This window comes from Sinocyclocheilus anshuiensis, unplaced genomic scaffold (genome assembly GCF_001515605.1).
Source record: "Sinocyclocheilus anshuiensis isolate Anshui unplaced genomic scaffold, SAMN03320099.WGS_v1.1 scaffold860, whole genome shotgun sequence".
NCBI classification, from domain to species: Eukaryota; Metazoa; Chordata; class Actinopteri; order Cypriniformes; family Cyprinidae; genus Sinocyclocheilus; species Sinocyclocheilus anshuiensis.
In genome coordinates, this window is record NW_015548288.1 from 9,168 (window position 1) to 34,717 (window position 25,550).

Below are 25,550 nucleotides of genomic sequence, written 5' to 3' on the forward strand. Positions count from 1 at the left end.
GATTGTCTTCTGGACAACTGTCAGATCAGCAGTCTTCCCCATGATTGTGTAGCCTAGTGAACCAAACTGAGAGACCATTTTGAAGGCTCAGGAAACCTTTGCAGGTGTTTTGAGTTGATTAGCTGATTGGCATGTCGCCATATTCTAATTTGTTGAGATAGTGAATTGGTGGGTTTTTGTTAAATGTGAGCCAAAATCATCACAATTAAAAGAACCAAAGACTTAAACTACTTCAGTCTGTGTGCATTGAATTTATTTAATACACGAGTTTCACAATTTGAGTTGAATTACTGAAATAAATGAACTTTTCCACGACATTCTAATTTATTGAGATGCACCTGTATTATCATTCACATACACCAACATACATTGCCAAACATAAAGTGGAAGGCATACAGTCAGATTCCAAAGAATGCAGTAATGGCTGTAGATGCGTAGGATTGATGGTATTACCTGTATAACAGAACGGGCGAGGCCAGACTGATACTCTTCAATGTGCAGTGTCTGAGCTCATCGTTTTTCTTCATCATCCAAAACTTGCGAGAGCTCTGTAGTCATCTTGTCCTGTACAAACACACACACACACACACACACACAGTGGATATTATTTTAACACAATTATTTTGTTTCCAGAGATTAATAAGTAATGCATAATTTGACTCAAAAGTTTTCTAAAAGTTTTACCCAAACAGTTTCGACGCAGTCCTGTTCCAGCCTGTCTATGACATCTTCAGGCAGTAGAGGTTCTAGAGCTTCACACACTATAGTGCCCATTGCTCCAACTGAAGCCAGGACCTCCCTATGGGACACTAACAGTCAGAACTAGTGCATGTTTGTGTGTCCATAAGTGTCTAGTGTGTTCAAGTTCATTTGTGTTGTGCAGTGTTGGGAAAGTAACAACCTAATTATAATTTGAAGTAGACAGACTACAGAGAAGCTACTGTTAAATTTTTTTTTAAAGTAGTTTGTCTGCAACAAAAAAGCTAAGCAGGCCTAAGCAAGAAGACATATGACGTGACGTGACGGCCAAGTATGGCAACTCATACTCAGAATTTGTGCTCTGCATTTCACCCATCCAAGTGCACACTGCACACACACAGCAGTGAGTAGAGAACACACACCGTGAACACACACCCGGAGCAGTGGGCAGCCATTTTGCTGCGGCACCCAGGGAGCAATTGGGGGTTAGGTGCCTTGCTCAAGGGCACCTCAGTTGTGGCTAATGAGTGTGGAAGAGAGCGCTGTTCATTCACTCCCCCTACCTACATTTACTGCCGGTACTGGGAATTGAACCCGCGACCTTCTGGTTACAAGTCCGACTCTCAAACAATTAGGCCACAACTGCACAAATTGAATAATAATAAAATTAATTAAATGGATAACAGTAAATAAAATGTAACAATCTAATGATTTAACGTTTCATTAAATCAAAGTTGTATGTTTGCTGGCACCAAAACAATAGGGGGTTTGAATGAATAAACAATCTCAATTAGGGTGACAGTACACTCTTAAAAAATTAAGGTCCCAAAAAGGGGCAGTGATGTCATAGAACAACCAATCTGGGCTCCCTAAAGTACCTTTAAGTGAACAGTTCTTAAAAGAACAATTTTTTTCTTAGACTGAAGAACATTTTAATAATCTAAAGAACTTTTTTCTACTATAAAGAACCTTTTGTGCCATGGAAAAGTTCCAGTTAAAGGTTCTTCGTGGAACCATTAATGCAAATAAAGAACTTTTATTTTTAAGAGTGTCTCAAACTAGAACAGATAAACACAACAACTTCCTATTTTACATAACTGAGTCAAAAATATAGTACAGGGATTCATTTACATGAATGAGTACAAACCAATTCACTAGAATGAACTTTCACACTTTCCAGCGCTGAGGGCCATAATTAACTGATTCACTAGTCTAATAGACATTTGTGGGTGTTAAGGGGCTTATTTCCACATAAAATTTAAGAACACAGTAACAAGCTCTTCTTTAAAAACTTTTTAAAGTAAATAACTGGAGAAGTCCTGCAAACATTTTTCACAATATGATCTATGGTTTTGTATTGTTTTTTCTATTTTCTAAACATGCATTAAATTTTCATTTCATTAGTGCTGAAATATTGTTATGCTACTGAAAAATACAGTCAAATTAGTAGTGTGGCTACTTTTAGTACACAAGACCGGTGTTGTGCATGTGTATAGTAATTCTCCCAGGTATTCAGCACCGTTCTTGTTCATTCTAATAAACAATGCATCTGATATTAATAGACCTGAGATCATTCTTCCACTGGGTCATTAAACCAAGTGGAATGTAACTGCAGGAAAGGTGTGTGTAAAAATAGAAAACACACCTCAGTGTCTATGTATACATGTGAAAATACCTGTTGTAAATGTTGTAGATCCAGTCCAGCAGTGAGTATGTGTCTGTGATCTGAATGGGTCCACTAGTGACGGTCTTCAGTCGTTTGGCAACAGCCCTGTGATAACTCTGCATGTAGACCTGAAACACACCAAACTCCTCGGGATAAACCGCCACCACATTCTGACATGCCGCATCCATGTCTTCCACCACTCTGCCCCTCAAACGCTCCAAATACATGCCCATCTGGCCTGCAGCGATGCCCCCTGGTTGTGGAAGACACCAGTCAGCTGCCTCTCCCACAGCCTCCACCCACCTTTGACGCACACTCCTGGGACGCTTGGAAGGCTGGGAATGGTCTTCGGATTGGTCACCAGTTTGGACGGTGGACTGGGCCTCTTGCCGCAGGGCCCAGACCTTGTCAGCCTGCTCCTCCCGTTGAATGACCAGCACCACTAGGCCAAGCTGAGGCCCGCTGCAGGGTTGACGTAGCGACTCCCTCACCACGTCCCACATCTCTCTCTGAAGAGCTTCGTAAAGCAACTCAACGTCTTTCACTTTGCGCAGCCCAGCATCCCACATGCTTGGGCCGGAATCCTCACTGCCTGAACCAGTCAACAGGGGGAGCCACGGAGAAAATGTGAGTGTGGAAGTAGTTATGTTACTGGGCGAGGTTGGATTGTGTGTGGTTTGTGTCAAGAGGGAGGGATCAAGTTCACACTCCCTCTCAAGCTCCTGGATGTGCGTGTCGGCTAGCAGCAGGTCTCTCTGATTAACTAACTGTAGGATCTCCAACACTATGAGAGAAAGTGAGAGATTGAGTAGTGTTAATTGTCATTTACGGCCATGTGTTTAATCACTTGATGTGTTGTTGTCTTTGGAACAGGCTGTACATTGACACAGTTCCGATTTTCTCTCCTTGCCCTGAGATTATCAGGTAGGATCTGCTGCACAAAGAAAGTATGTCATTTCCTGTCTCTGTGAAAGTGTTTGTTGATTGGCCACTGAATCACAGGGACTTTTGGACTTTGATACTGCTCATTAAGTTCAAGGTGTTATGGTTCAAACATGGAGACCCCTGACTGTTACACTTTGTACGTGCCATAAAAAGTACAAACAAGTACCTGATAGTGGCTCCCTGCGTTTGACTGGTGGTTCTTCTTCTACTGACTCTTGCTCGTCTTCCTGCGAGCTGCGGTTTGTTAGCGAGTCTCCTCTGAGTTTGCTCAGACTGACCATTCGTAGGAATGAGGGACGCCTGCGACTGTCTTCATCATTTTCAGTGGTCAGATCACCTGTAGGTAGACTATCTCTGCGCTCACTCTCCTTACGACGGCCTGCCAACCTGAGGAGAGAAGATGCATTAAAAAATGTCCTTTCAAATACCTTTACAACAACTGCAGAAAATAACTAGACTCAGAAATAATGATCTGTGCAGCACTGATTCTCAACTGGTTGGTTTCAGGTCTGGTCTGAAAAAAATGCTAAATGCAAACAATGCTGCACAACTAATAATATTCAATATTTACAATCATACGTAATTATGATGCAAAATATAATAAATGTCAACATTTAACAGTGGGAATTAATGCATCATATTTCTTTTGTTGTTGATGTCAAGGGCTGTGGTTGGTTGTATTTTAATTTACTGCCATATCGGCTTCATCGGCTATTACATGGCAGATACAAATAAAACATTCAACAACATAGTATCATAAATACAATATAATAAAAACAAACATTTTATAAAATTCAACTTACACAAAAAGACAAGATTAAGCACAATTCTATGAAAGATTCTTTAAATGTACTTGTGATAAAAATTGTAAAGGTTCCCCTTCTAGGGAACTCGCGTTGTGTCGTCTTGTAGACACATTGGGGAATGCTGCCGGCAGTACCGGTTTCTGAAGCACATATGAAAAATACTCCAATCCTATTGGTCCACGTAGCCTGTGACGTCATGAGTGGGCGTCCGGCAGTATAAAAGGGCATCTGCTGAATACGCCACCAACTTTTGTTGTCTTCAGGAGCCGTTTGTTTGCAAGCAGTGTGTATTATGGCTGTAAAACTGGGTGAGCATTTTAAGAAGTTCGATACTCTGTGTCGTGACATGCATGACTTGTGCGTTATGTGCCTTGGTGAGGAGCATGTGCGTTCAGTGGTTGAAGGCTCCATATGCGTGCATTGTGAGAAATTCACTACACAGAAGCTCCGATCACGTTTGTTTCTTTTTTCGAGGGAAGTGGGGCAAGCGTTTGCACCTCGCGGGTTGCGTTCCTCTGCTACCGAGTCACAGCGGAAACTCAGCTTGTGGGGTTTGCAGATCGAGCTCGCGGAGAAGTTCGAGAAAGGTATGGATGTTCCAAAGACTCTGGCCGCAAGCTCGAGCACGGCATGGGATCCAGACACTCTTTCATTAGAATCATCTGATCCCGATAGTGCGCTGCTGGGCTCTTCTAGTCAGGATAATAATAAAGAGATAGATGTGGTTGGTGACAATAATGAAAGTGTGAGCACTGTGTCATCATTCGCCACTCACAGCCACGCATACGGGAATATGCTGGAAGTGATGGATCGTGCTACTATCTCGATCTCGCTTGATTGTGTGAAAGGCCTAAGCCTGCCTGTGGCCAACTAGATAAGCGTTTTCTTGATTGTCCCGCCCCCTGGAGTCTTCCGTTTCTCCCAGATCGCCACTCGTAGATATCTAGATCCTGGGGAAAACCATATTCATTCCGGTTACATCTCTTCCAACACGCTGATTATGCTAATGTTGAGGGTGTGACTAAACATGGTCTCAAGATTCATTTTTGAGTTATCTCGCTCAGGGTGCATCATCCTCTTTGAAGACTCCTGTATTGCCATCCATAGCACTGCAAACCACCTCGCACTTGAATGGCAGGGCATATGTGGCAGCGGGTCAGGCTGGTGGAGTGTTGCACACCATGGCGGTGTTACACGCCTACCAGGCTGACTTGCTGAAAGATTTGGATAAGGGCAGAGGTTTGTCTCCTGAGGCGGTTGAGGAGCTGCGCCGCACTACAGATCTAGCTCTCTGTGCCACCAAGAAAACTGCTGTTGCTCTAGGCGGGATGGTCTGTCTAGAGCTGAGGCTCATAGACAAGACCAAAAGTCTGGCATCGTTAACCACGCCCCTCCTCCCTCTATGAGTCGGCAGTGGAAGGCTAACATTAACAGAGGGAAAAATGATCTCAGGGACGTGCTAGATAAGAGACGCGGTGATCGCTAATGTCCCAACGCTGGCACTTCTTGATCATTCTTTTCCTGCCCTCTCCATCCCCCCTCTAGTGTTATGGCCACTGCTTACATCCGGCTCTGATTCTGGACTAATTATGTTTTATATGTTCGCTCTTAGTGAATCGTTTACTGATGGTCCGGATCTCCCTCATGTGAACTTCTGGCCAATAACATGGTGGTTCGCTAGCCTCTTGGGACTGACACTGATTAGGGACCTGCGTAGTATAGCCATCTGAGTGTGGTTATATTCCAGCCATGGTTATGGCAGGACAGGCTTATTTAAATTCAGCTATCTGAGGTTGGCTGTATTTTAGTTTGCAGTTGCAGTGAGCTCCTTTCTAAAAGCATGGATATCTGAGGATAGTTATGTGCTAGCTCGGTGATTGCTCCCTTGCTTAGGGTTTTTAAACAGCGGTCTCCTTGAGGCCTTGCCTAGACAGTGCTGTCTCCCCTTATAGGGTTTTAAGTAGACAGCCCACCGCTGGTGGTCTTGGCAATTGCAGTGGTCCCCTTTCCTAGAGCCTAGCTATCTGAGGATAGCTATGTGCAAGCCTGGTGATTACTTCCCTACCTAGGGTTTTTAAGTAGCGATCTCCTGAGCCTTGCCTAGACAGTGCTATCTCCCCTGCTAGGGTTGTAAGCAGATAGCCCACTCTCTGTGGTCCAGGCAGTTTTGTGGGAAGGTTTACCTGATAGCTATCTGAGTCTAGCTGTGAATCGATTGCACTTGGTCTACGAGACTTTTTTTATAAGACCTTTAGAACATAGCTATCTGAGCATAGCTGTTTTCAAGCTCAGCAGCTACTTCCCCTTCTTGGGCCTTTAAGTAACAACCTCCTTGAGCTCCTGTCTAGAGGCATTCTAGTTTAGCCTCTTCAGTGGTCTTGTGTATCCAGGCTATTATTGCTCACATAGCATAGCTATCTGAGGATAGTTGTGTACTTAAGATGGTTTGGATGTCCCTCTTTCATCTGAATTGGGTTCCCCTTTTCTGCCAAGTGATGTGAGCAGCCCAGGGTGTCAGTAACTTGGCCCCTTTCTGAGGAAAGTTTAAGTGTATGTCTGTCACTTCCTTGGTGCTCCTCACCAGGTGGTCAGGCATACGCCTAGGCATGGCAAATTTGGCATTTCGTTCCTCAATGTGTCCACAAGAGGATGCAGCGCGAGTTCCCTAGAAGGGGAACGTCTCAGGTTACGCATGTAACCATGGTTCCCCGAGAGGGAACAAGATGCTGCGTCCCCTCATGATGCCTTCAGCCTACCTGTTTCATGTCTCCTTCAGACAACTAATTTGGTGACGTATTCATCAGGCGCCCTTTTATAGTGCTGGGCGCCCGCCCATGACGTCACGTGCTACGTGGACCAATAGGATTGGAGTTTTTTTCACATGTGCTTCAGACACCAGTCCTGCCGGCGGCATTCCCCAATGTGTCCACAAGAGGACGCAGTGTCTCGTTCCCTCTTTGGGAGCCATGGTTACATGAGTAACCAGAGACATTTTTCTGGGTCCATAAATAAGTACTTAAAAGTTTGTCCTGATAAAAATCACTGTCTCATAACATTACAAATTGGACAGACCAAATATTTATGTTTTATAGACAAGTTGGTGCCACAGTATTGTCAAGGGCTGTGGTTATCATGGTTTGTGCCAATCACAATATGTTTTGCATAACTGCAGGGTGAATGATGCTATCGAATTAAAGGTCGGCATGAAATGGAAATTCACCCTATCTATTTTTTTTAATGCATGTTATTGATCTCATTGTGAATGATTCATACATGCAGCTCGTCATTTTTAATCAAATATCACAACTGGGTCTTCCAGTGACAACTGTCTTCTCTCTGGTGATGTATGGTGATTTTAATTTAGAAAACATTACATTTTGTATATACACTGAACAAAATTATAAATGCAACACTTTTGTTTTTGCCCCCATTTTTCATGAGCTGAACTCAAAGATCTAAGACTTTGTCTATGTACACAAAAGGTCTATTTCTCTCAAATATTGTTCACAAATCTGTCTAAATCTGTGTTAGTGAGCACTTCTCCTTTGCCAAGATAATCCATCAAAACAAAAGTGTTGCGTTTATAATTTTGTTCAGTGTACTTGGGCCTCAACATTTCATGATTATAATAAAGCATTCCAGTGTTTGACTTTAATGATATTTGTGTTTTTAGTATGGGAAACCATAGCCTAACCATTGCCTAACCAGCATAACCAGTTGAGAACCACTGCTATATAATATGCATATTACCATTCTCACCTCAGTAAAGTCATGATCTCCTCTGAGGCTCGTCGATAGTTCTTTTTTTTCTTTCCTGAGGCAGGTGTCGCCGGGAGGGTGGCACTCCGTAGTGAAGGAGTGGCGCCCCACACATTTCTTCCTGTCATACGCAACCCCTTGCCTAATTTGCCAAGGGTCTTCAATGGTGATGAGCTACAGATTCGTTCCAGAGTTCCTCTCTTTTCTTTTGATCCTTCAGTGACCTTTGACCCTCCACGCTGCTCAGCATTTGCATCATTCTCCAGTGCTTTGCTCACCTGGGATGACCTCTGGTAGTCTTGTCCATTCTCCCAGACCCCACCTTCTTCATTATTCCACCCCATGCCTGCCCATGCCCCCTCAAACGGATTCAGATCGGATGGTGGCAGAATGAGTTCCCCGTTGCTATGGTTACTCTTTATGATGAGTTCACCATTAGTGAGATTACTCTTTTGGAGATCACCATTGCTGTAGTTACTCTTAAACCTCCTGGGCAGCCTCTTGAGGATGGGCATCCTGGCACTGGTTAACTAGAAGACAAAACGGACATTGTAACATAGATCAAAATCAATTCTCATTAAAACTCATTAAAATCTCATCTCATTTAATTGAAACGCATTTGTATTATGTATCCTGAAGATCTCATATTACAGGTTTTTCCAAACAGTTTGTGTCACACATCTACAGAATTCCATTTAAATTCCACTGAGTTCAGTCAACTGCAGTAATTGGATACATATATATTATATTGATGAATATACAGTGGGTACGGAAAGTATTCAGACCCCCTTAAATTTTTCACTCTTTGTTATAGTTTTTTTACATTTAAAGAGTTTTTATATTTAATATTTTTTATATTTAAAGCGAGTTTTTTGGGCAGTGTAGAGTAGGGCTTGTTGTTTGTCACTTCTCCGATCACAAATGCAGACATGGTTTTATGTTTACACAGCGCGATGCAACGCAACGCGTAAAAAGACAGTATAAGTCATTATAATCCATAATTATGTCCCCACTGGATGCAATGAATGCCTCGTTTATAATGGGTTTTCATGTTTTTGAATCATCGCTCCGGCCTGACAGGGCATCATCACAATATGGTAGGGGCGTAACATTTCCATCACACGCTTGAGGTATTCGGCCAATCATAACGCACTGGATAGCTGGCCAATCACAGCACACCTCGCTTTTCAGACCGATGAGCTTTGTAAAAATCGACGCGTTTCAGAAAGGCGGGGCATAGAGGAGAAACAATAATGTACAGTATGTGGAAAATAATGTGTTTTTTGAACCTTAAACCGCATAAACACATTTCATTACACCAAATACACAAAATAATGTTCTTTTTAGCAACATCATATGACCCCTTTAAATGCATCTAAACAAGATTTTCTTGTATATTGTATCATGTCAAAAAGCACGTCTGAAGTCCACTATGTGTCTTGCTTAAAGGTAACCAGAGCTGAAACCTGCTCAAACCGCCTTTATCAGGTCTGCCTTAAATGACTTTTTCTTGTTGCATTCTCATTGTTCAGTATTCCGGTGAGCTGAGTGCATTAACAGCATATGTATGTGTGTGTTGTTTTTAATTTAGGACATAAGCAGTTTTTAAGCTTCTATAATGGAAGCTTCCATCCAGATGTGTCAGAATAGTTTCCTGTCCTCAGGGTTTCTCAGAACATACACACTCTTTACTCAAACACAAACACCACACACACACTCACTTTCTGCATAGTCTCTCAGGGGATTAATAAAGTATCTACCAACAAATTCTTGTTCGTAAAAAAACAAATTGTCAGTACTTTAGTAGTAAATATATCAACAGGTAAACAATAAGAGCATTCCTTGTGCAACTTGAACAAAGCCCCCTGAAATATATATTAAAGGGGTCATAGGATGGCCATTTTCCACAAGTTGATATGATTCTTTAGGGTCTTAATGAAAAGTCTGTAACATAGTTTGGTTAAAATTTCTCAATGGTAGTGTAAAAAACACCTTTTTTACCCTGTCAAAAACAGCTCTTTTCAGATCAAGCCATTTTTGTAGCATTTTCCTTTAAATGCTAATGAGCTCTGCTGACCCTGCCCCTCTCTTCCAAGCTGCTCTCAGAGAGACTGTTTACTTTAGCCGCATTCATCGTGAAACTTGATAATTAGCACATTATTAGGAAAGGCGATTTGCAAAGATTCATTACAAAACATTACACTCACTTCTTCTGTAGATGAGGCTGGATCATGAATGATTTGCGCGAACATAGACGCATTTATGTAGATCGGGGGTGCATTCCCTTCAGAAACAATGTAATCCACTGCGAGTTCAGTGGCTCAGATGACGGGAGTAAATGACGACTGCTATGTTCATTATTACTTCCAACAACAGAACACCTCAATCGCTTAGGAGTCATTCTTGTCTACATCTGCTCCAGCGGTGAAACAATGGCGGACTGATGACAGCTCACCCAGGGCGGGTCTAAGGTAAGACACCAGTCCAGTCTGTGCTGAAACGCTACTGTCAATCAAACTATCGTGGGAGGGGCCTGTCTGTGTGACGTCACACAGACAGGCATCTGAGATCGGCTCGATTTGAGAAAGGGGAAAACATTGAACCAGATTTAAAAAAAACACTGGGTGGATTTTTATCATTATAGGGTGGTTGTGTACACACACTGCCAACACACATTTCAGTTCAAACAACTTGTAAAAGTGCATGTAGCATCCTATGACCCCTTTAAGATAAAGTGAGAGATAGAGTGAGAGAAAGAGAGAGCAACGGTGGAAGGAAGAGAGAGGAAGGTGCTGTTGTGTAACACACAGTGACCCCTGTGATTGTGTTTCAGCATCCCTGCTTTGCATTATTTCTGCACAGAGTTCCCCTGTTGTGGTGGTTAAAGACCTGGGCTGGGAACCAAAAGGTTCTAGGTTCAAACTCTTTAGTTTCATCAATCATAACCCATCACCATTGCACCTTTCAGCAAGGCATTTGCGTCAGCTGAATGAGTACTACAATTAAACTGATCCATTTGGTTATTTATTGTCTGGATTCCAGGTGGACCTTCTGCAAGTATTTTTGTTCTTACATAATTCCCTGTAAAAGACAGGAAAACATCACTTGTAAATGTTGATGTTTAGAAAGGAACGAGATGTGTATTTCTTTAATAATATGTATATGTTTAGAGACAAACAAATATTAAACAAACATTAACAGATGAAAAAAAAAACTAGGAACAGGGCCACCACAGAATCTAATAGTCTGGACCGGAGCTTGTTTACCTACATAAATTAAATAAAAGCACAATGAATTGCTGAGTTTTAGCAAAAAAAAAGTGCTTGGCAAAGGATTTCACTCTATCAGCATCAGATAAGTATCATATGAACAATTAATTAGTACAATTAACAAGTAAAAAAAAAAACAGGCAAATTGAATAAAAGAGTGATTATCCATTTTTAGTTATAGGTAGGGTGGCCATATGTGCCATTTATACGGGACACGTCCTGGCCAGGATTTTTATATTGCCTAAAACAGGGGTGCCCAAACTCGGTCCTGGAGGGCCGGTGTCCTGCAGAGTTTAGCTACAGCTTGCCTCAACACACCTGCCTGGAAGTTTCTAGTATGCCTAGTAAGACCTTGATTAGCTGCTTCAGGTGTGTTTGATTAGGGTTGGAGCTAAACTCTGCAGGACACCAGCCCTCCAACATATTAAACATTTTTATACAGAGGAAAAATGCTTTTGTAAGTAATTGGGGAGTGTCCAAGGCAAGAGAAGGATTCTGGAGTGAACATGGCAACTGCCTCCAAAAATAGCAGGAGGCAAAGATACAAGATGGGGAAGAAACAGATTTTAAACTTTATTTTAATTTTAGTTGTTATTCACCATGCAAAATTCATTACCATGATACCAGGATACTGTGGTTGCCAGGGTGTTGCCAAATGAATTTAATAACTTAGATAAGTAAATGTACACTTCTGCTCAATAAACTACAAGACTGGAATCATAATTCATGTCCTTAATACAAAGAGTGTGGGACAAGTCACGTGCTGAGGGTTAATACAAAGGGTTAGGTATGTGTTTAATTCCATAAGCAATAATTATGAGCAATAATAATAGTGATTCTTGCCTTTAAAAGCGTATTTCTTTTGCCTGACAACTTAATTTTGGCATAATGAAAATATGAATTGTTTTTACATAATTCTAGAAAAATAGTGTGTTGTCCTGTCATAAAGAGGCATTAGAAGCTTTGTCATGGACATGCTGTTATTATGCTCTCTCTCTCTCTCCTACATTCATGCACTCTACAACCCCTGATTACACTACACACCATGTCATTAATTTTAGCTTGAAGACTGAAGAAATAATTGAAGCCTCTGAGAGGAATAATTTGAAACAGATGGAAAGTTCACAAGTGAGTCCACAAGTGAATCCATAACTGAATGCGGCACTGTATACCTCATCTCCCACTCTCCCCCTTTCATTGTTTGCTCCAACTCTATCAATCTTTTTAACCTTGTGTATTGTTCAACTGTTCTATATAGCAACAAACAATCAAGGTAAAAGACATATAGACCTATACAATATAATACATATTGTGTGGAATGTTTAATAACTGAAGTCCATATGAAAGACCGTTTAATTCAGGGGTCGCCAAACTCAGTCCTGGAGAGCCAGTGTCCTGCAGAGTTTAGATCCAACTTGCCTCAACACACCTGCCGCGAAATTTCTAGTATGTCTAGTAAGAGCTTGATTAGCTGCTTCAGGTGTGTTTGATTAGGGTTGGAGCTAAACTCTGCAGGACACCAGCCCTCCAGGACCGAGTGTGGGCATCCCTGGCCTAAAACATCCAAAGTAGTTTGACCAATAACATGCAGGTATTGTACATAATCGACCAATCGTGGCCCGTCGCGTGTGAGAAGGTGAGAACGATCAAAGCGATGCAAATACACGCACGTGTTTGTTCGTTCGTTCGTTCATTTGACTTGAAGCTGCACACCGATCATTGTATGACACCAAAGTACCGCGAGAGCGATTTAAAAGCATAAGGAGCCGTCTGCTCTGCTCTCTATAACTCTCGTGAAATAATGTCATACAACGATCGATCTGCACAGTGCTAACAGCCAAAACCTGTATATTTTAGGCAATAGGCCTATAGAAATCCTGGCAAGGGTGCGTCCCGTAAAAATGTCCCGTATGGTCACCCTAGTTATAGGTGAACTTCAGTAGCATCAGGACTTCTGATGACTCTTCAGAAATATGTTGGACTGTAGTTACACATCTGAAAATACACTCTGCGGCATAGAGCAGTCTGCAGGGCACTGAATTATTTGCTCCCGTTTGATTAGCAAAAGCTGTAGAGTTTACCTGAATTACAGGAGTAGTAAGGTCAAAACAGCAATAAAATAAAATGTATCTCCAGTATAATTTTTAGAAGAAGGAAAATTGCTGGAGCTGTTTAATTTGCCAAGAACTTAATGAAGCATTTGGAGTATATTTTGTCATAAATTAAAATTTTTTACATTAACAATTAACATTATTAATTAAATTCATGATCAACAGTACCTAATAATTATTACGCCAATATAAAATAATAGATCATTAAACACCATTTCATGTTTTTGAGCTCAGATCAGGGAGCAACTGTGAAGTGCATATGAATAACTAATTAAAAGAGTTTTAGACAATATATGTGTGTGTGGTTATATATAAGTCATATATATAAATTTGAATTATTGTGGACAGTTATAAAGTTAGTTATATATTTTATATATATATAAGGTTACACTTTAGACATTCTACTAACTATAAGTAACTTTGCAACTGCATGTCAACTAGCATGTCAAGAGTAGTAGTAGACTGTGAGTGTTACATACATACCCTCCTTTTTAAAAAGGATTGTAGTTTTAATTTTGATAACATGCTGAAGTACATAAGCAAATCTTAAAACAATCATGTGACTAATTTATCATCTGTATTTAGAAAGAAATCTGTAAAACTGAATTTGACTGATAATACAATAATAAAAATCTAAATATATGTATTGATAAAAACACACACATACAAGCACAAGGACATATGCATCTCTTACCTTATGCTGCAGTGGGCAGTCAGCTCAGGGCAAATCCATTCCAGTGTCTGTGAGAGTGATAGAGAGCCTATCAGTAAGAGAGGGGCAAAGTGTGTGTGTCTGTCTCCAAGATTTTGGGGCCTTGTATTGGAATGTCGGAGGCCGCCGTTCGGTTTGCTACCAGATGATGATGCATTTTCCTGAGGAAAAAGAGACACCCTCCCTAAACAAACATACACACACACACATACATACAACAACACATGTACAGCTTTAAATACACAGGCAGGTCCACATATATTCACATATGCAATCATGTTGATTTACCCAAGTTGATTTACTCTTGAACACACATAAACATACAACTATTCACCTCAAGTTACTTTAAAAATAAAAAATAAAATAAAAATAATAATAATAATGTTCTTAATGTAAATAACCTTAAACAGTTGACATAATAACTGAAACTCTTAAAACTCTCCTATTAGAAGATATGGAATGGGCTATTTCTGTAATTCTCATATTTGAATGCTTAGCATTTATTACCAAGAATTGGTAACTGGCAGATGCATTCAGTGCACAGAGCCTATCACAAGTCTGTCCATGTGCAAGACACTTGACCCCAGGTTCTGTACCTCAAATTTAAGATTTCATTAGTTTAAAAGCAACATCCTAATATTCCAGTGATTTTGATTATAGTCACCTCAGCTGTTTTTTGTTTTGTTTTTTTGTACACTCTCAATTCACACTTAAACACCTGTGATGTAAGATGACACCATAAAAAATATACTTTTTAAAGCACACACAGCAGGATCAGGGTTTGGAATTACATTTAGCACAGAGGTTTTAATTGTTCTTTAAAATCCCAAGAACTCAACATTTTGGATGCTTCAGGAATGGTATGAAATCCAGTGATTTAGCACAAACCCCAATGGCTTCTTGGATAAGTGGTCAAGCACATGCAGTTGACTAAAATGAATCTACTAAAACAGTAGTTCTCAACCAGGGCGCTGGTGCCCATTAGGGGGCCTCAGCAAACTTCCAGGGGGGCCTTAAATCTTAAAAATCAAAGCCTTAAAAGTCTCAAAATCATTTACATGTATATTAACAGTCTTAATTTAATTGCTAAAATAAAACACTAAATAAAACTGTTAACCAACGCCATTTTTATTACAGTTTATTTTTATTACAACAGAAGTACCAGAAGTATATATCAGCTTAGATACAAAGGCCTTGGACAAAGGAGGGCCTGGAGTCAAAAAGACTGACTGTACTAGAACATTTTATGACCTGGATAATAAAGAATCTTTACAGACAATTCAGCATAACCTAAAAAACAAAAACAAAAACTTTTCATATTGAAAATTGGTGTAGAAGTAAAAACACAGACGTAAATAAAAGCCACCACCATCAATACCTGCCTTAGTGTCATGTAGACCTGGTTGTTTAGTGTGTATCTACAGGTGAGAGGCACTAAGGTAAAATACAGAGAAATGGATGCGTCTGCCACTGTATTACTTCTCCCTCTGGTGGATGATATGTTATAGCACACCCCAGCTCAACGTCACGCTCAACTTCACCTTTCATTAACACCACACAAATTCAAAATAATTGTTACTTTTATTAAACATTTATTGCATGTAATCTACCAATTCATAAACATTATTAACCTTAATAATATGTCCACAGATATAATGACTGCTCAGATTTGGTACTTTCCTGTTTTCCTTGTTAACTTGTTTTCCTTGTTAACATGTTTTAGTATATTATTGTGAATTTGTGGAGACAAAGATTCCTGAAGACAACCAATATCACCAGATTAAGCTTTAAATGTAAACGTGCATACTGCCAGTTTCACTAATCAATCATAACCCAGTCAACAAGCAACCAAGAACCCTGCAAAGAAATGAATGCTACTGCATAGATTTACTTACCGACAGTGATGAACAATTTTACAACTGAACACTATTAATATACCACTCTTATTAGTTTGTAAACAAACACCTCACAGTTACGGAGTTGCTAAACTAGTTGGATCCATTGTATGTGTGTCCTGAGTATGTGTTATTATCCAAACTGCAATCACAGTGTCTGATGTGTTGGATGTTGATGGTTGCCTCTGTGATGATGGATGTTGCCATGGTGATGGGGGTAAGTGTGGAGACAGGGATGCTCTATTCCCTCATTCTGCAACTCTTCCTGTTTATGGAGACCATGCAGCTTCTGCAACAGCTCGGCAATAAAAGCCTGAACACACACACACACACACACACACACACACACACACACACACACACAGATTAACCTTAATCTAAATGTACACACTTATAGAAATTGTTCTTATTAAGCATGTAAATGTTTGTGAATTCTTACACATTGCAATTTAGGACAACGTACTGTAAAACTTTGTAAATACTCAAGTGTTCCTGTTATCTTAATCACTACACAAACTGGTTTGTGCAAAATAGTTTTATAGTAGATTTAATGTTTGAAACAAATCAAAACAAAAACCTATGGAAAATATGCTGAAAAATCTACAACTTGCAGAAATAATCTTGACTTATCTACTTCTTGTTCAGAGAAAGCTCTTAAATATCTTCTGCAGACTGTATGTGTACCAGTCAGCAGTTTTTGTTTACACTGTTATGGGTCATTCACACAGAACATGTTTTTCCATTCCACTGTGCAACTTTTCCATTGTTTTTCTACGTAAACACAAGCTAGATGGACGTGTTTGATCACTGTGCACATTACTCGTGTCTTTTGCAGCATCTTGGAAGGACACAGCGTTCTACAAGTTAAAATAAAACAGTTAAAATAAGTTAAGCTTTTAAAAAACATCTCTCCAAAATGCGTTTTTCCCCATTTCTCTGGCCACGTCTCACGTTAGTTTAAGCAAAAACATGTTCTTAATCAAATTGAAAATGGTGAAAATTGTGCCCTGGTATGTCTCAAATGTGAAAACTGATTACGTTTTTCAGATGTCAGTGTGCTGTTCTGCTTATTTATGTGTGTGAGGTAAGAGCCACGTTGCTCTCTACTGATTCTCCATGATGTGTCAGCACTTCAAAACTAGCTTACCCAGAGTCACACAATCTTCTGCGCATACACCCACAGTAACAGTCATGTACACACACTAATCGAAAGGCTGAGAGTGAACATTGTTAAAGAGCCCCAATGAAAGAATGGCTCTGTACTAACCGAGAGAAACAGGGGCATGGGGAAAGAAAGAGAACAAATCATTCATTTATTGTGATCATTGTGAGAAATGCGTGGAAAGGAGTGTCAGCCACTGCAGCGTTTCTCAGAGAGAGAGGGATTGAGTGGGATAGAGGGATGAAGAGGTAGAGTAACAAAAGGATGAGAAAACAAGAGAGGTCCATACAGAGGGACTAAGGATGAGTAGACAGAAAGTTTGAAAAAAGAACAAGAAAAATGTCAGGAAAGAGAGGTGACGAAAAAAAGAAGGATTTGCAGATGGAGGAATTGAAAAAAAGTACCTTAGTGCTGCTAGTGCAGGCTTGCAGAAGAACCTGTAAAACAAACGAAAACAAATTCATTCTTGATTGTCGTTAAAATAACTAACGTAGTAAATAACTTTATCTAAATGTACTTCAATTAAATGAGTCAATATCACCAAAACTATTTATAACTCTGTAAACTAATGTGCACACAGTAGAGAACATAAAGCCTTAAATGGTTCTGTATTGTCATTCAGACAAATGAGAGGCTGGGGGATAGTCCATAAGCGAGTACAGTACTGAGAACAATGTTGAAAAGGGGGTCCCTGCAAATACTCAGGTCAAGGGACATGGTATAAAAGCTCTAGCATCCACTCATCTTCTTCATCTAAAAGTAAAATGTTAGGCCGCTGACTTCAAGGTCAATGGTCCTATCTTCTACATGTTATTTTTTATGATAAAAAAATGAAATGAGATTTTCCAAGTGCAGTGGGGAAAAAACGCTTCTATTTATTTTCTGCATCTTGTTGTCTAATAAACCTGACATTGTATATTATGAATATTGTTGGCTCTTTGACAAATAGCTTTTGTCGCTCTTTTGTAAGTCACTTTGAATAAAAGCATTCGTTTAATGCATAAATGTACGTGTAAATATGGCAAGACCCATACCAAGTACAGGATGTGGTGTGAGTGAAAGAGGAGGATTATGGGACCTGTAGTTTGTGTGTTCGCTCTTCATCACTTGGGAGATCCAACAAATCATCAATATTTACTTCCTCTGGCATGTCCTCCAAAATAAACACAAACAAAACAACAAAAATTATTATGGGTGCAGAAAGAATGAACCATTCAAGAAAAGAAACGTAAAAAAAAACAGCAGCTATGAGAATTTAATAAATTCTGCAGAAAAGACACCATGATAAGCCAATAATATATAACTGTAATCTGACATTATAAATAACCACACAGTCCACTGTAAGACATGCAGCTCACAATTACAGCATACAGGACAATTATGGCACCACTGCACAGGTATGTATTCATGTATATGTATTCCAGTTCGTAACACTGCCCATTATCTCGTTGTTCCTCGACCTTTTAGCAGCCTACAGTTTCAGTATCTCAGAAAATCTTCTCAATATTCCATAATCTCAGTGGGAAACTTTCTCCTACACAAGCTGAGGAGGAAATCGAGATAACAGATCACATAACACAATTCCCGAGACATCTCTGTCGTCTCTTACTGTGGGACAGCGTCTCATTACACACACAGCTTATGTTTAGTTTAAACATCCTGCTTGTTGCTGCCTTTGACTGTTTCTCAGGGGGTGCCCATGTAAGGCAGCAATAGAACCAAGTGATCCCCTCTGTAAATAAGGGAGAGAAAGCAGAACTTCCCCTGGTACCTCCAGAGGCCTGCTTCTCCTCACCTTTTATGGGCAGCCAACTTATCTAACATTATCCAACTAATATTGTTCTGTAAGACATATTATTGTCATAGCATCCATCACACACTTACATTAACAAAGGCTGTTGTTTATAAATATGAGACTTGCAGAACAATGTCTCCCCTCATTGCATTTAAAGGTGCAAATACAGACTTTAAAAAAGACAAATGTGTTATCAACCTTTAATTTCATTGAGTGGTATAAATTACCGGTAAGTGTATTTTATGTACTTACTTCTCATACATTCAAGCTAATTCTTTAGATACTTATTCTCTCTACAGACATCTTTAAAACAAAGACTGGTCCATGCATACATGTTCATGGACTTTAAAACAAAACAAGATAACTTTAGTTTGTAAACTAATTCAACTATTTAGAAATTAACACCTGTTAACAAAATTAGTTTATTAAAGAGAAAAGTAGGTGAATATGCATATTTGAGCCTGATTTTGAGAGTTATATGTATAAACGTATGTGGTCAACTTCTTAGAGAAGGAACTGTTGCACATTTCAGCAGTCAAACATTTCCAAATAACGTATGACACAGCATTTGGAAATGCATCGACAGTGCGCTATCGCTCATTTCACCATCAAAAAAGTTTTCTTTTTATTATTATTAATGTAATCAACCTGTAGATTCCAGTGTCAATACTGAACCTGTGAGGATGCGCGAGGACACTCACCTTGCCCTCGTACAGCTTGTCCAACCCTTCGTCGATCCATCTCTCCACGTCCAACCTTTTCTGAAGCTGTTTGCGGTTGTATTTTACCGTAACGCGTGATTGCCGCTTATGGAAGTTGATCCCGTGCTCTCGAGAGTTGTCTAAATCCGGGGAATGACCGGTATGTATCTCCTCAGCCATGTTACACGTGCCCGTGCTTGTCTGAAAATGAGCACTTGGAGGAGCGCGCGGACAGACGAAGCTGACCGCTGAGTGACGCGCAGTCGCGCACTCAACGTGATTAGAGGTACGTCAGATGTTCGTGGATAGAAAAAAAGTTTTTTATTAATCCATTCTGCCATTTTAATTGTTATAAGATACATTAAAATGACGTAAGAGAAAAAAAACTAAATGGTGTGCTATTAATCAAACACTGTAAAAGAACAGAGTTGAAAGAATGAAGTGTTTCTCATATAATTTATTTCTTTCATTAAAGTAACAAACACATACAAAATAAATTAACATAATAACATTTTTTTTTTTTACAAAGACAAGACAATGATTGAAAGCAAAAGTACAAAAATGCAAAATAGAAACTTAGGCATAAATTTAGGATTAAATTAATAGGAAACATCTGGTTAAAAGAAATAAACATTCATTAGACATAAACCCCATTGAAGAAAATCTGATTTCCCCATACCAGTCGAGGAAGAAAACACACTGCTTAATACGCAATACAAAACTGGAGCAAAATCTTACCATTTGGTCTAAAGAACATAGTTCAATCATATACCTGACTGTTGCTTGCTTCCTTTCTCTACACAATTTTATTTTATTTTATTTTTTTATTAAAACACCTGTTGCTGGCAACATCCTGGCAAATAAGCAAAGGTGATAGTCTCATCCTTATGAGAGAAAAGTCTATACAGAGTTTGACTAGAGAAGACCTAATCCTTATGCTCTTCAGTATAATTTACCTACTTCTCTTTCAATAGAGGTATTTCCTTACTTAGTTCTCTTTGTATAGAGTTATTTTCACTTCTTTATCTTTGTATAAAGATATCAGTTCTCTGCATATAGAGTTCTGCACCCTAAGTCTGTTTCAGCTTTCAGGGCTTGTGTCTGTCTTTATATGGAAACACAGATCCACAAAGCCCAGCACACAATGATGTGCTTGTTTATTTCTTTTGGTTTACAGAGTCTTCCACCTATACAGATGGCAAAGGTCCAATCCCTTATTCAGTCATTACATCCTTAATTCATTCATTCATTCAAGCATTCATTCATTCATAATAATTAAGACAAAAGCAAGTGCTATATCCAAATTCTTATCCCTGCATGTGAGTTTGTGTGTCTGTGTATATGCTTACGTGTCTACATTTGTGTCTACACTGAGTGTATGAGTGTACAAGTGTGTGTTGCCTTATCTAAGTCCTCCTCCAGCACTCCACAGGAAGTCCTGCCCAGCAGGCAGCGTGTGAGAAGCCACCAAAGAGATTCTGCCCTCAGTGTTGCAGGGTTTCACCTGACCGAAGTCTCTGTCATAGGGATAGTGCTGCCTGTCTAAATTATTCACCGTCTCCAAATCATTAAACACAGACTCACACAGCTGCTGTCTACGCAGTCTATGCCTTCTCCTCCTGATCACCACCAGTCCCACACACACTCCCAAAAACAAGGCCATCACACCTAACACACATGACACCGCCACTGCTGAAGGTGAGCTCCGACCAACCCGGGGGGCCATCAGCTCCATACTTCCCTGCACATGAAACTCGCAGTTTGGGCCCATGAACCCAGGCACACACTGACACACTGGCTCAGAGAAGTGTGTGTAGCACGTTCCTCCGTGGAGGCATGAGTTTGTGAGACAAGCGTCTGCTCGTAGGCTGCAGTTTTTACCGGTGAAACCTAGCATACAGGTGCAAGTGTAGTCGTTAATGCCGTCTTGGCAGGTTCCGGCATTTTGACACGGATAGCGGGCACAGTCGTCGATGTTCATCTCACAGCGAGAGCCAGTGAAACCAGGGCGACAGCGGCACAGAGCACTAGCGCCCAGATCCACACACTCACCGCCTACAACCGAAGAAAGAAGAGGTTACATATGAGTAGGTATAGTAGAGAGGAACTGTAACAGATACTGTAATAGTTGCACATGTGTATGTGTTTGGTTGCATAAAAAATGTTTAGAACTGAAACCACTTAGTGGAAAGTTTAAGCTGCTCTTTTCATAAAATCAAAGTGAATGGTGACCACAGCTGTCAAGCAAGATTTTTTAGTGAACTTAAATTGCTGATTGCTGATCTACCTTGTATGACTTTAGAAGACTTTAGAAGACTAAGTGCAACTTTAATGATTTTTCTTTTGTCCTTTTTGGAGCTCAAGCGGCTGTGGTTGTCAACCACTTTCATTGTATGAACAGTGTGAGCATTCCTCAAAACTTCTCCTTTTGTGTTCCACAAAAGAATGAAACCCAACATGAGGGTCAGTAAATGAAATAATTTTTTACCTTAGGGTGAGCTACCCCTTTAATTAAAATACATTTTGTTGATGCATTGTCCTCAATCAGCACAAACACTTACCATTGGCACAAGGTTTGTGGCTGCAGCGGTCCAGTCTCTTCTCACAGTTGGATCCGGTAAAGGCTAGGGGGCAGCGGCAGACATAGCCACCAGTTATTTTTTCCTCACATGTCCCTCCGTTAAAGCAGGGGTCATCCGCACACGTCATCGCAATGATCTCACAGTTCTTCCCATAGAATCCCTGAGGACATGTACAGGAGTAATCGTTCTCCAAATCCTGCAGGGGAAAAGAATATACATATTAGCAAGGTGTAAACATAATTCAGGTCTCAAATAATTTTAGATCTTCAAAATCCACTATGCACATAAAGCACATCTGAGCATATTTACTTAACCTAAATCATGACACATAAATTGAAAAAAAAAACACATTATTTAATTTTTTCATCATTTTTTTATTTTATAAAAATGCATTAAAATGCCCCTATTATGCCATTTTTAATGTTCCTAATATTGTTTTGGGAGTCTCCTACAATTGGCTTACATGCATGCAAGGTCAAAAAATGCTTTCGTTTTCTCAAAATATGCATTTAATATCAACTCATTTTCCAATGATTCTCAAACAATTAGTTCGAAGCAGTTCTGAGATTCAGTCTCTCTAAACCCCTCCTTCCTGTCAGCCTACTCTGCCCTGATTGGTCAGATGGCCCAGTCTATTGTGTTTGGTCTACCGCGTACAGCGTCTTCTCGACATGAACAAGCAACAGTGTTTGTGGGAGGGTCAAGTCATTTGCAGCCGGCCAACGTGGAAAGGCACCCGGATGGCTGCGCTGTTGGCTATAGAGCTCTGGTCCGCTCGCAGGACATTTGTCTGACCGGTTCCGAAGGTGCACGGAGGTTCAGCGGAGATGACGTCTTCCGAATGTTTGAGACAAATCCTGAAAAAGATGTTGCAGTCTCGCGTCCTCCTGCAGAAGCGACGTGTCGTGCTGAACGAGTGAACTTTCAATTCAAATACACCCGATGAAGCCACCTGTTCAAGAACAGAGAAACCGTATGCGATTTCTTAATCTTTTGGAAATAATAAACAATACACTACGCAGGAGACTAATATCTATACTCTAAACTCACATTAAAGAGAAAATGAAAATATGAGTGAAGTATAGCCTAAGCCTTGAACTGGCTCCTTACCAACTGCAAAAGCGACACGGACAGCAAGCAGTACAAAGACAGACGCGCCATCTCGCTCAGTTAATCCTAAACTTTATTACAATCACACACAGTATCTTCATCCGTTACTTCCCAAGCTTCAATGTGTTTGGAGATCAAGAAAAAAACAGCTAGATGTCCTTGTACGAAAACCTCGGCAGATCCACTAACGTCCAGCGTGTCTTCGGAGGAAACGTTCTCTCGTCCTCACCGTTCTTCAGCGAGTGCGGGTTGTCTTCAATGAATGTCTTGATGAATGTACGCGGTTATATACGTCTTGCCCCCCTGCATGTGACGTCAGAGGGGGGACATATGGCGCAATATTGGTCTGATTAAACTGATCTGCTGCATGTGTCAGTGGTGTTGATGGAGTTAATGCTGAAGTTAGCCACACTGCTGTGCTGTCTGTATCAAACCAAGGAATTTTAATCACAGTGATACAGAACAGATGGGCACAGGATCCTCAAGTATGAAACCCTGATGAAGCTTTCTTTATTTTGTGAGATATTACAAATAGCAAACGGCAAGTTTTACGCTTATGTCGAATTTCAGAATTAGTTCGATATTCGCAGGCCTACTGAATATATGCACTTAAATATATGTATAGATTAATACATACGTAGACGATCTGTAGTGTTTTAGATTTAGATTTGTTTTGTTAACTTAAGTCGTCTTCATCAAGCCTCTATGGAAAATATTCCCAGCAGGTACAATATGGTTGCTAGAAATCAAAATAAATCAAATAGGTATGCTACTTACATTGTTCCTTTACATCACCTTACATATCCTTCAGAATGCGAGCACGGTTTTGTAATTGTACAGTTAGGCTATGTATGATCCTAAATAAAGGAAGTATGTGAAGTTTGTTTGAAAATAAAACAGGACCGTATAAATCTCTGCAAAGATTTAGACAGATGTTTTGACATTGAACATTTATTTTTATTATTCATTTTTATATTAACAATAAAATAACCATTATAATATTTATGTTTTATTAAATTATTGTTTTTATTATTCAAAAAAAATATTTTAATGTTTATGTTTTCACTTTTTATGGTTCCTGAGTGGTATAGTACTATAGGCTACTTTTATCGAGCGCACGTTTCTGTTTTTAATTATTTCCTCTGTCCCCTAAACACACACACTCACACTCAATCTTGGACTGTGTGGTCGCTCTGGCGCGTGCGGGCAGGGCGAGGCCATAAGTTTTTATTTGCCATGTTCTTTGTGTCTGCAGGCACATGTGTTTGTGTGTGTGTGTGTGTGTGTGTGTGTGTGTGTGTGTGTGTGTGTGTGTGTGTTTTGTTGTAGCCTATGCAGAGACGCTCAGGCTGCTCCGGAGGATGGGTGGGGAAATATCATGATGACGCTTTTGTGTGGGTCAACTCCAACAGCTGTATGTTAACAGACGGCACATGGTCACTTATTGTCCGCGACAAACCGCCCGAATTCACCCAACCGGCATCTGTTGCAGCCGGCTGCAGCCATTCCGCTTATTTTTTTTTATTTGTGTTTTTTAATAGTATTGTTAAAAATAAAAATTTCTCGTCGCCCCCAAAGTATTCTCAGTTCCCACCACTCATGAATGCATGGATTCCATGGGAAGAGTCATGAACAAGGAGTCTCTGTCCACAAACATCTTCATCTGTAATGATCAGTAGATTCTATAGATACATTGTAAGGGGTGGTGTAGTGGTTTATCCAATAAGAATTATACACTACATCATAGCTATAGGAATGTATAAGGAATACATTTGGCAAACAAAGGGTTTTACTTCCTGCTACCTCTAGATCCAATAGGATATGCATTACATCTGTGCATTATATAAAATGGGATGGGCAGGAAGTTCTGGACATATTAGGAGAACATCTGGCAGAATGATACCTCAACTCTGAGCAAAGGACAGACCGAACTCAATAACCTGGGTCTGAGAAGGCCCCCACCATCATCTCACCATTTGAACCGAAGAAGAAATATGCGTATATGCACATGAGTGTATACAGGTGAGATAGAGAGAGGTAAGACTACAGAGAGTAGAGAGAGAGAACACAGAAGGGATGAAGGAAAAACACAAGAGGGGAGAAAGGGAGGGTAGAAAAGGTGACCTTGATTTCACCAAGTACGACATGTTCCTGGATCAACATCCTTGTTGATCCTGGAACAACATTCCAACCAACCAATCAGAGAACATGTCTTACTTGGCAAAATCACGGCGACCGGTAGAAAAAGGAGGGAGTGAGAGCACAGACAGGCAAACTCACAGAAATATTCTGGCAGAGAGCGTGATATATTCTAACAAGTATTTTCTTACATATAGGC

The 25,550-nt window shown here is 40.1% G+C and overlaps 2 protein-coding genes and 1 pseudogene across 2 annotated transcripts; all 3 read right to left on the minus strand.

The window, feature by feature from the left end:
* The window catches only part of LOC107655903 (tumor necrosis factor alpha-induced protein 2-like), a 21,140-nt pseudogene extending 7,050 nt beyond the window's left edge, over positions 1 to 14,090 (minus strand).
* A 1,035-nt stretch (positions 14,091 to 15,125) lies between these two features.
* Positions 15,126 to 19,784, minus strand: ppp1r14aa (protein phosphatase 1, regulatory (inhibitor) subunit 14Aa). Its single transcript, XM_016443517.1, has 4 exons — positions 19,521 to 19,784; positions 18,103 to 18,177; positions 17,429 to 17,461; positions 15,126 to 16,175 (listed from the first exon to the last, which is right to left on the minus strand). Exons 1-4 carry the CDS (start codon positions 19,698 to 19,700, stop codon positions 16,011 to 16,013), a joined length of 453 nt encoding a protein of 150 aa, XP_016299003.1. The 5' UTR covers positions 19,701 to 19,784; the 3' UTR covers positions 15,126 to 16,010.
* A 292-nt stretch (positions 19,785 to 20,076) lies between these two features.
* Positions 20,077 to 22,340, minus strand: LOC107655904 (delta-like protein B). Its single transcript, XM_016443518.1, has 2 exons — positions 22,082 to 22,340; positions 20,077 to 21,575 (listed from the first exon to the last, which is right to left on the minus strand). The coding sequence occupies exons 1-2, from the start codon at positions 22,227 to 22,229 to the stop codon at positions 20,923 to 20,925; spliced, it is 801 nt and encodes a 266-aa protein (XP_016299004.1). The 5' UTR covers positions 22,230 to 22,340; the 3' UTR covers positions 20,077 to 20,922.
* Positions 22,341 to 25,550: the final 3,210 nt, after the last annotated feature.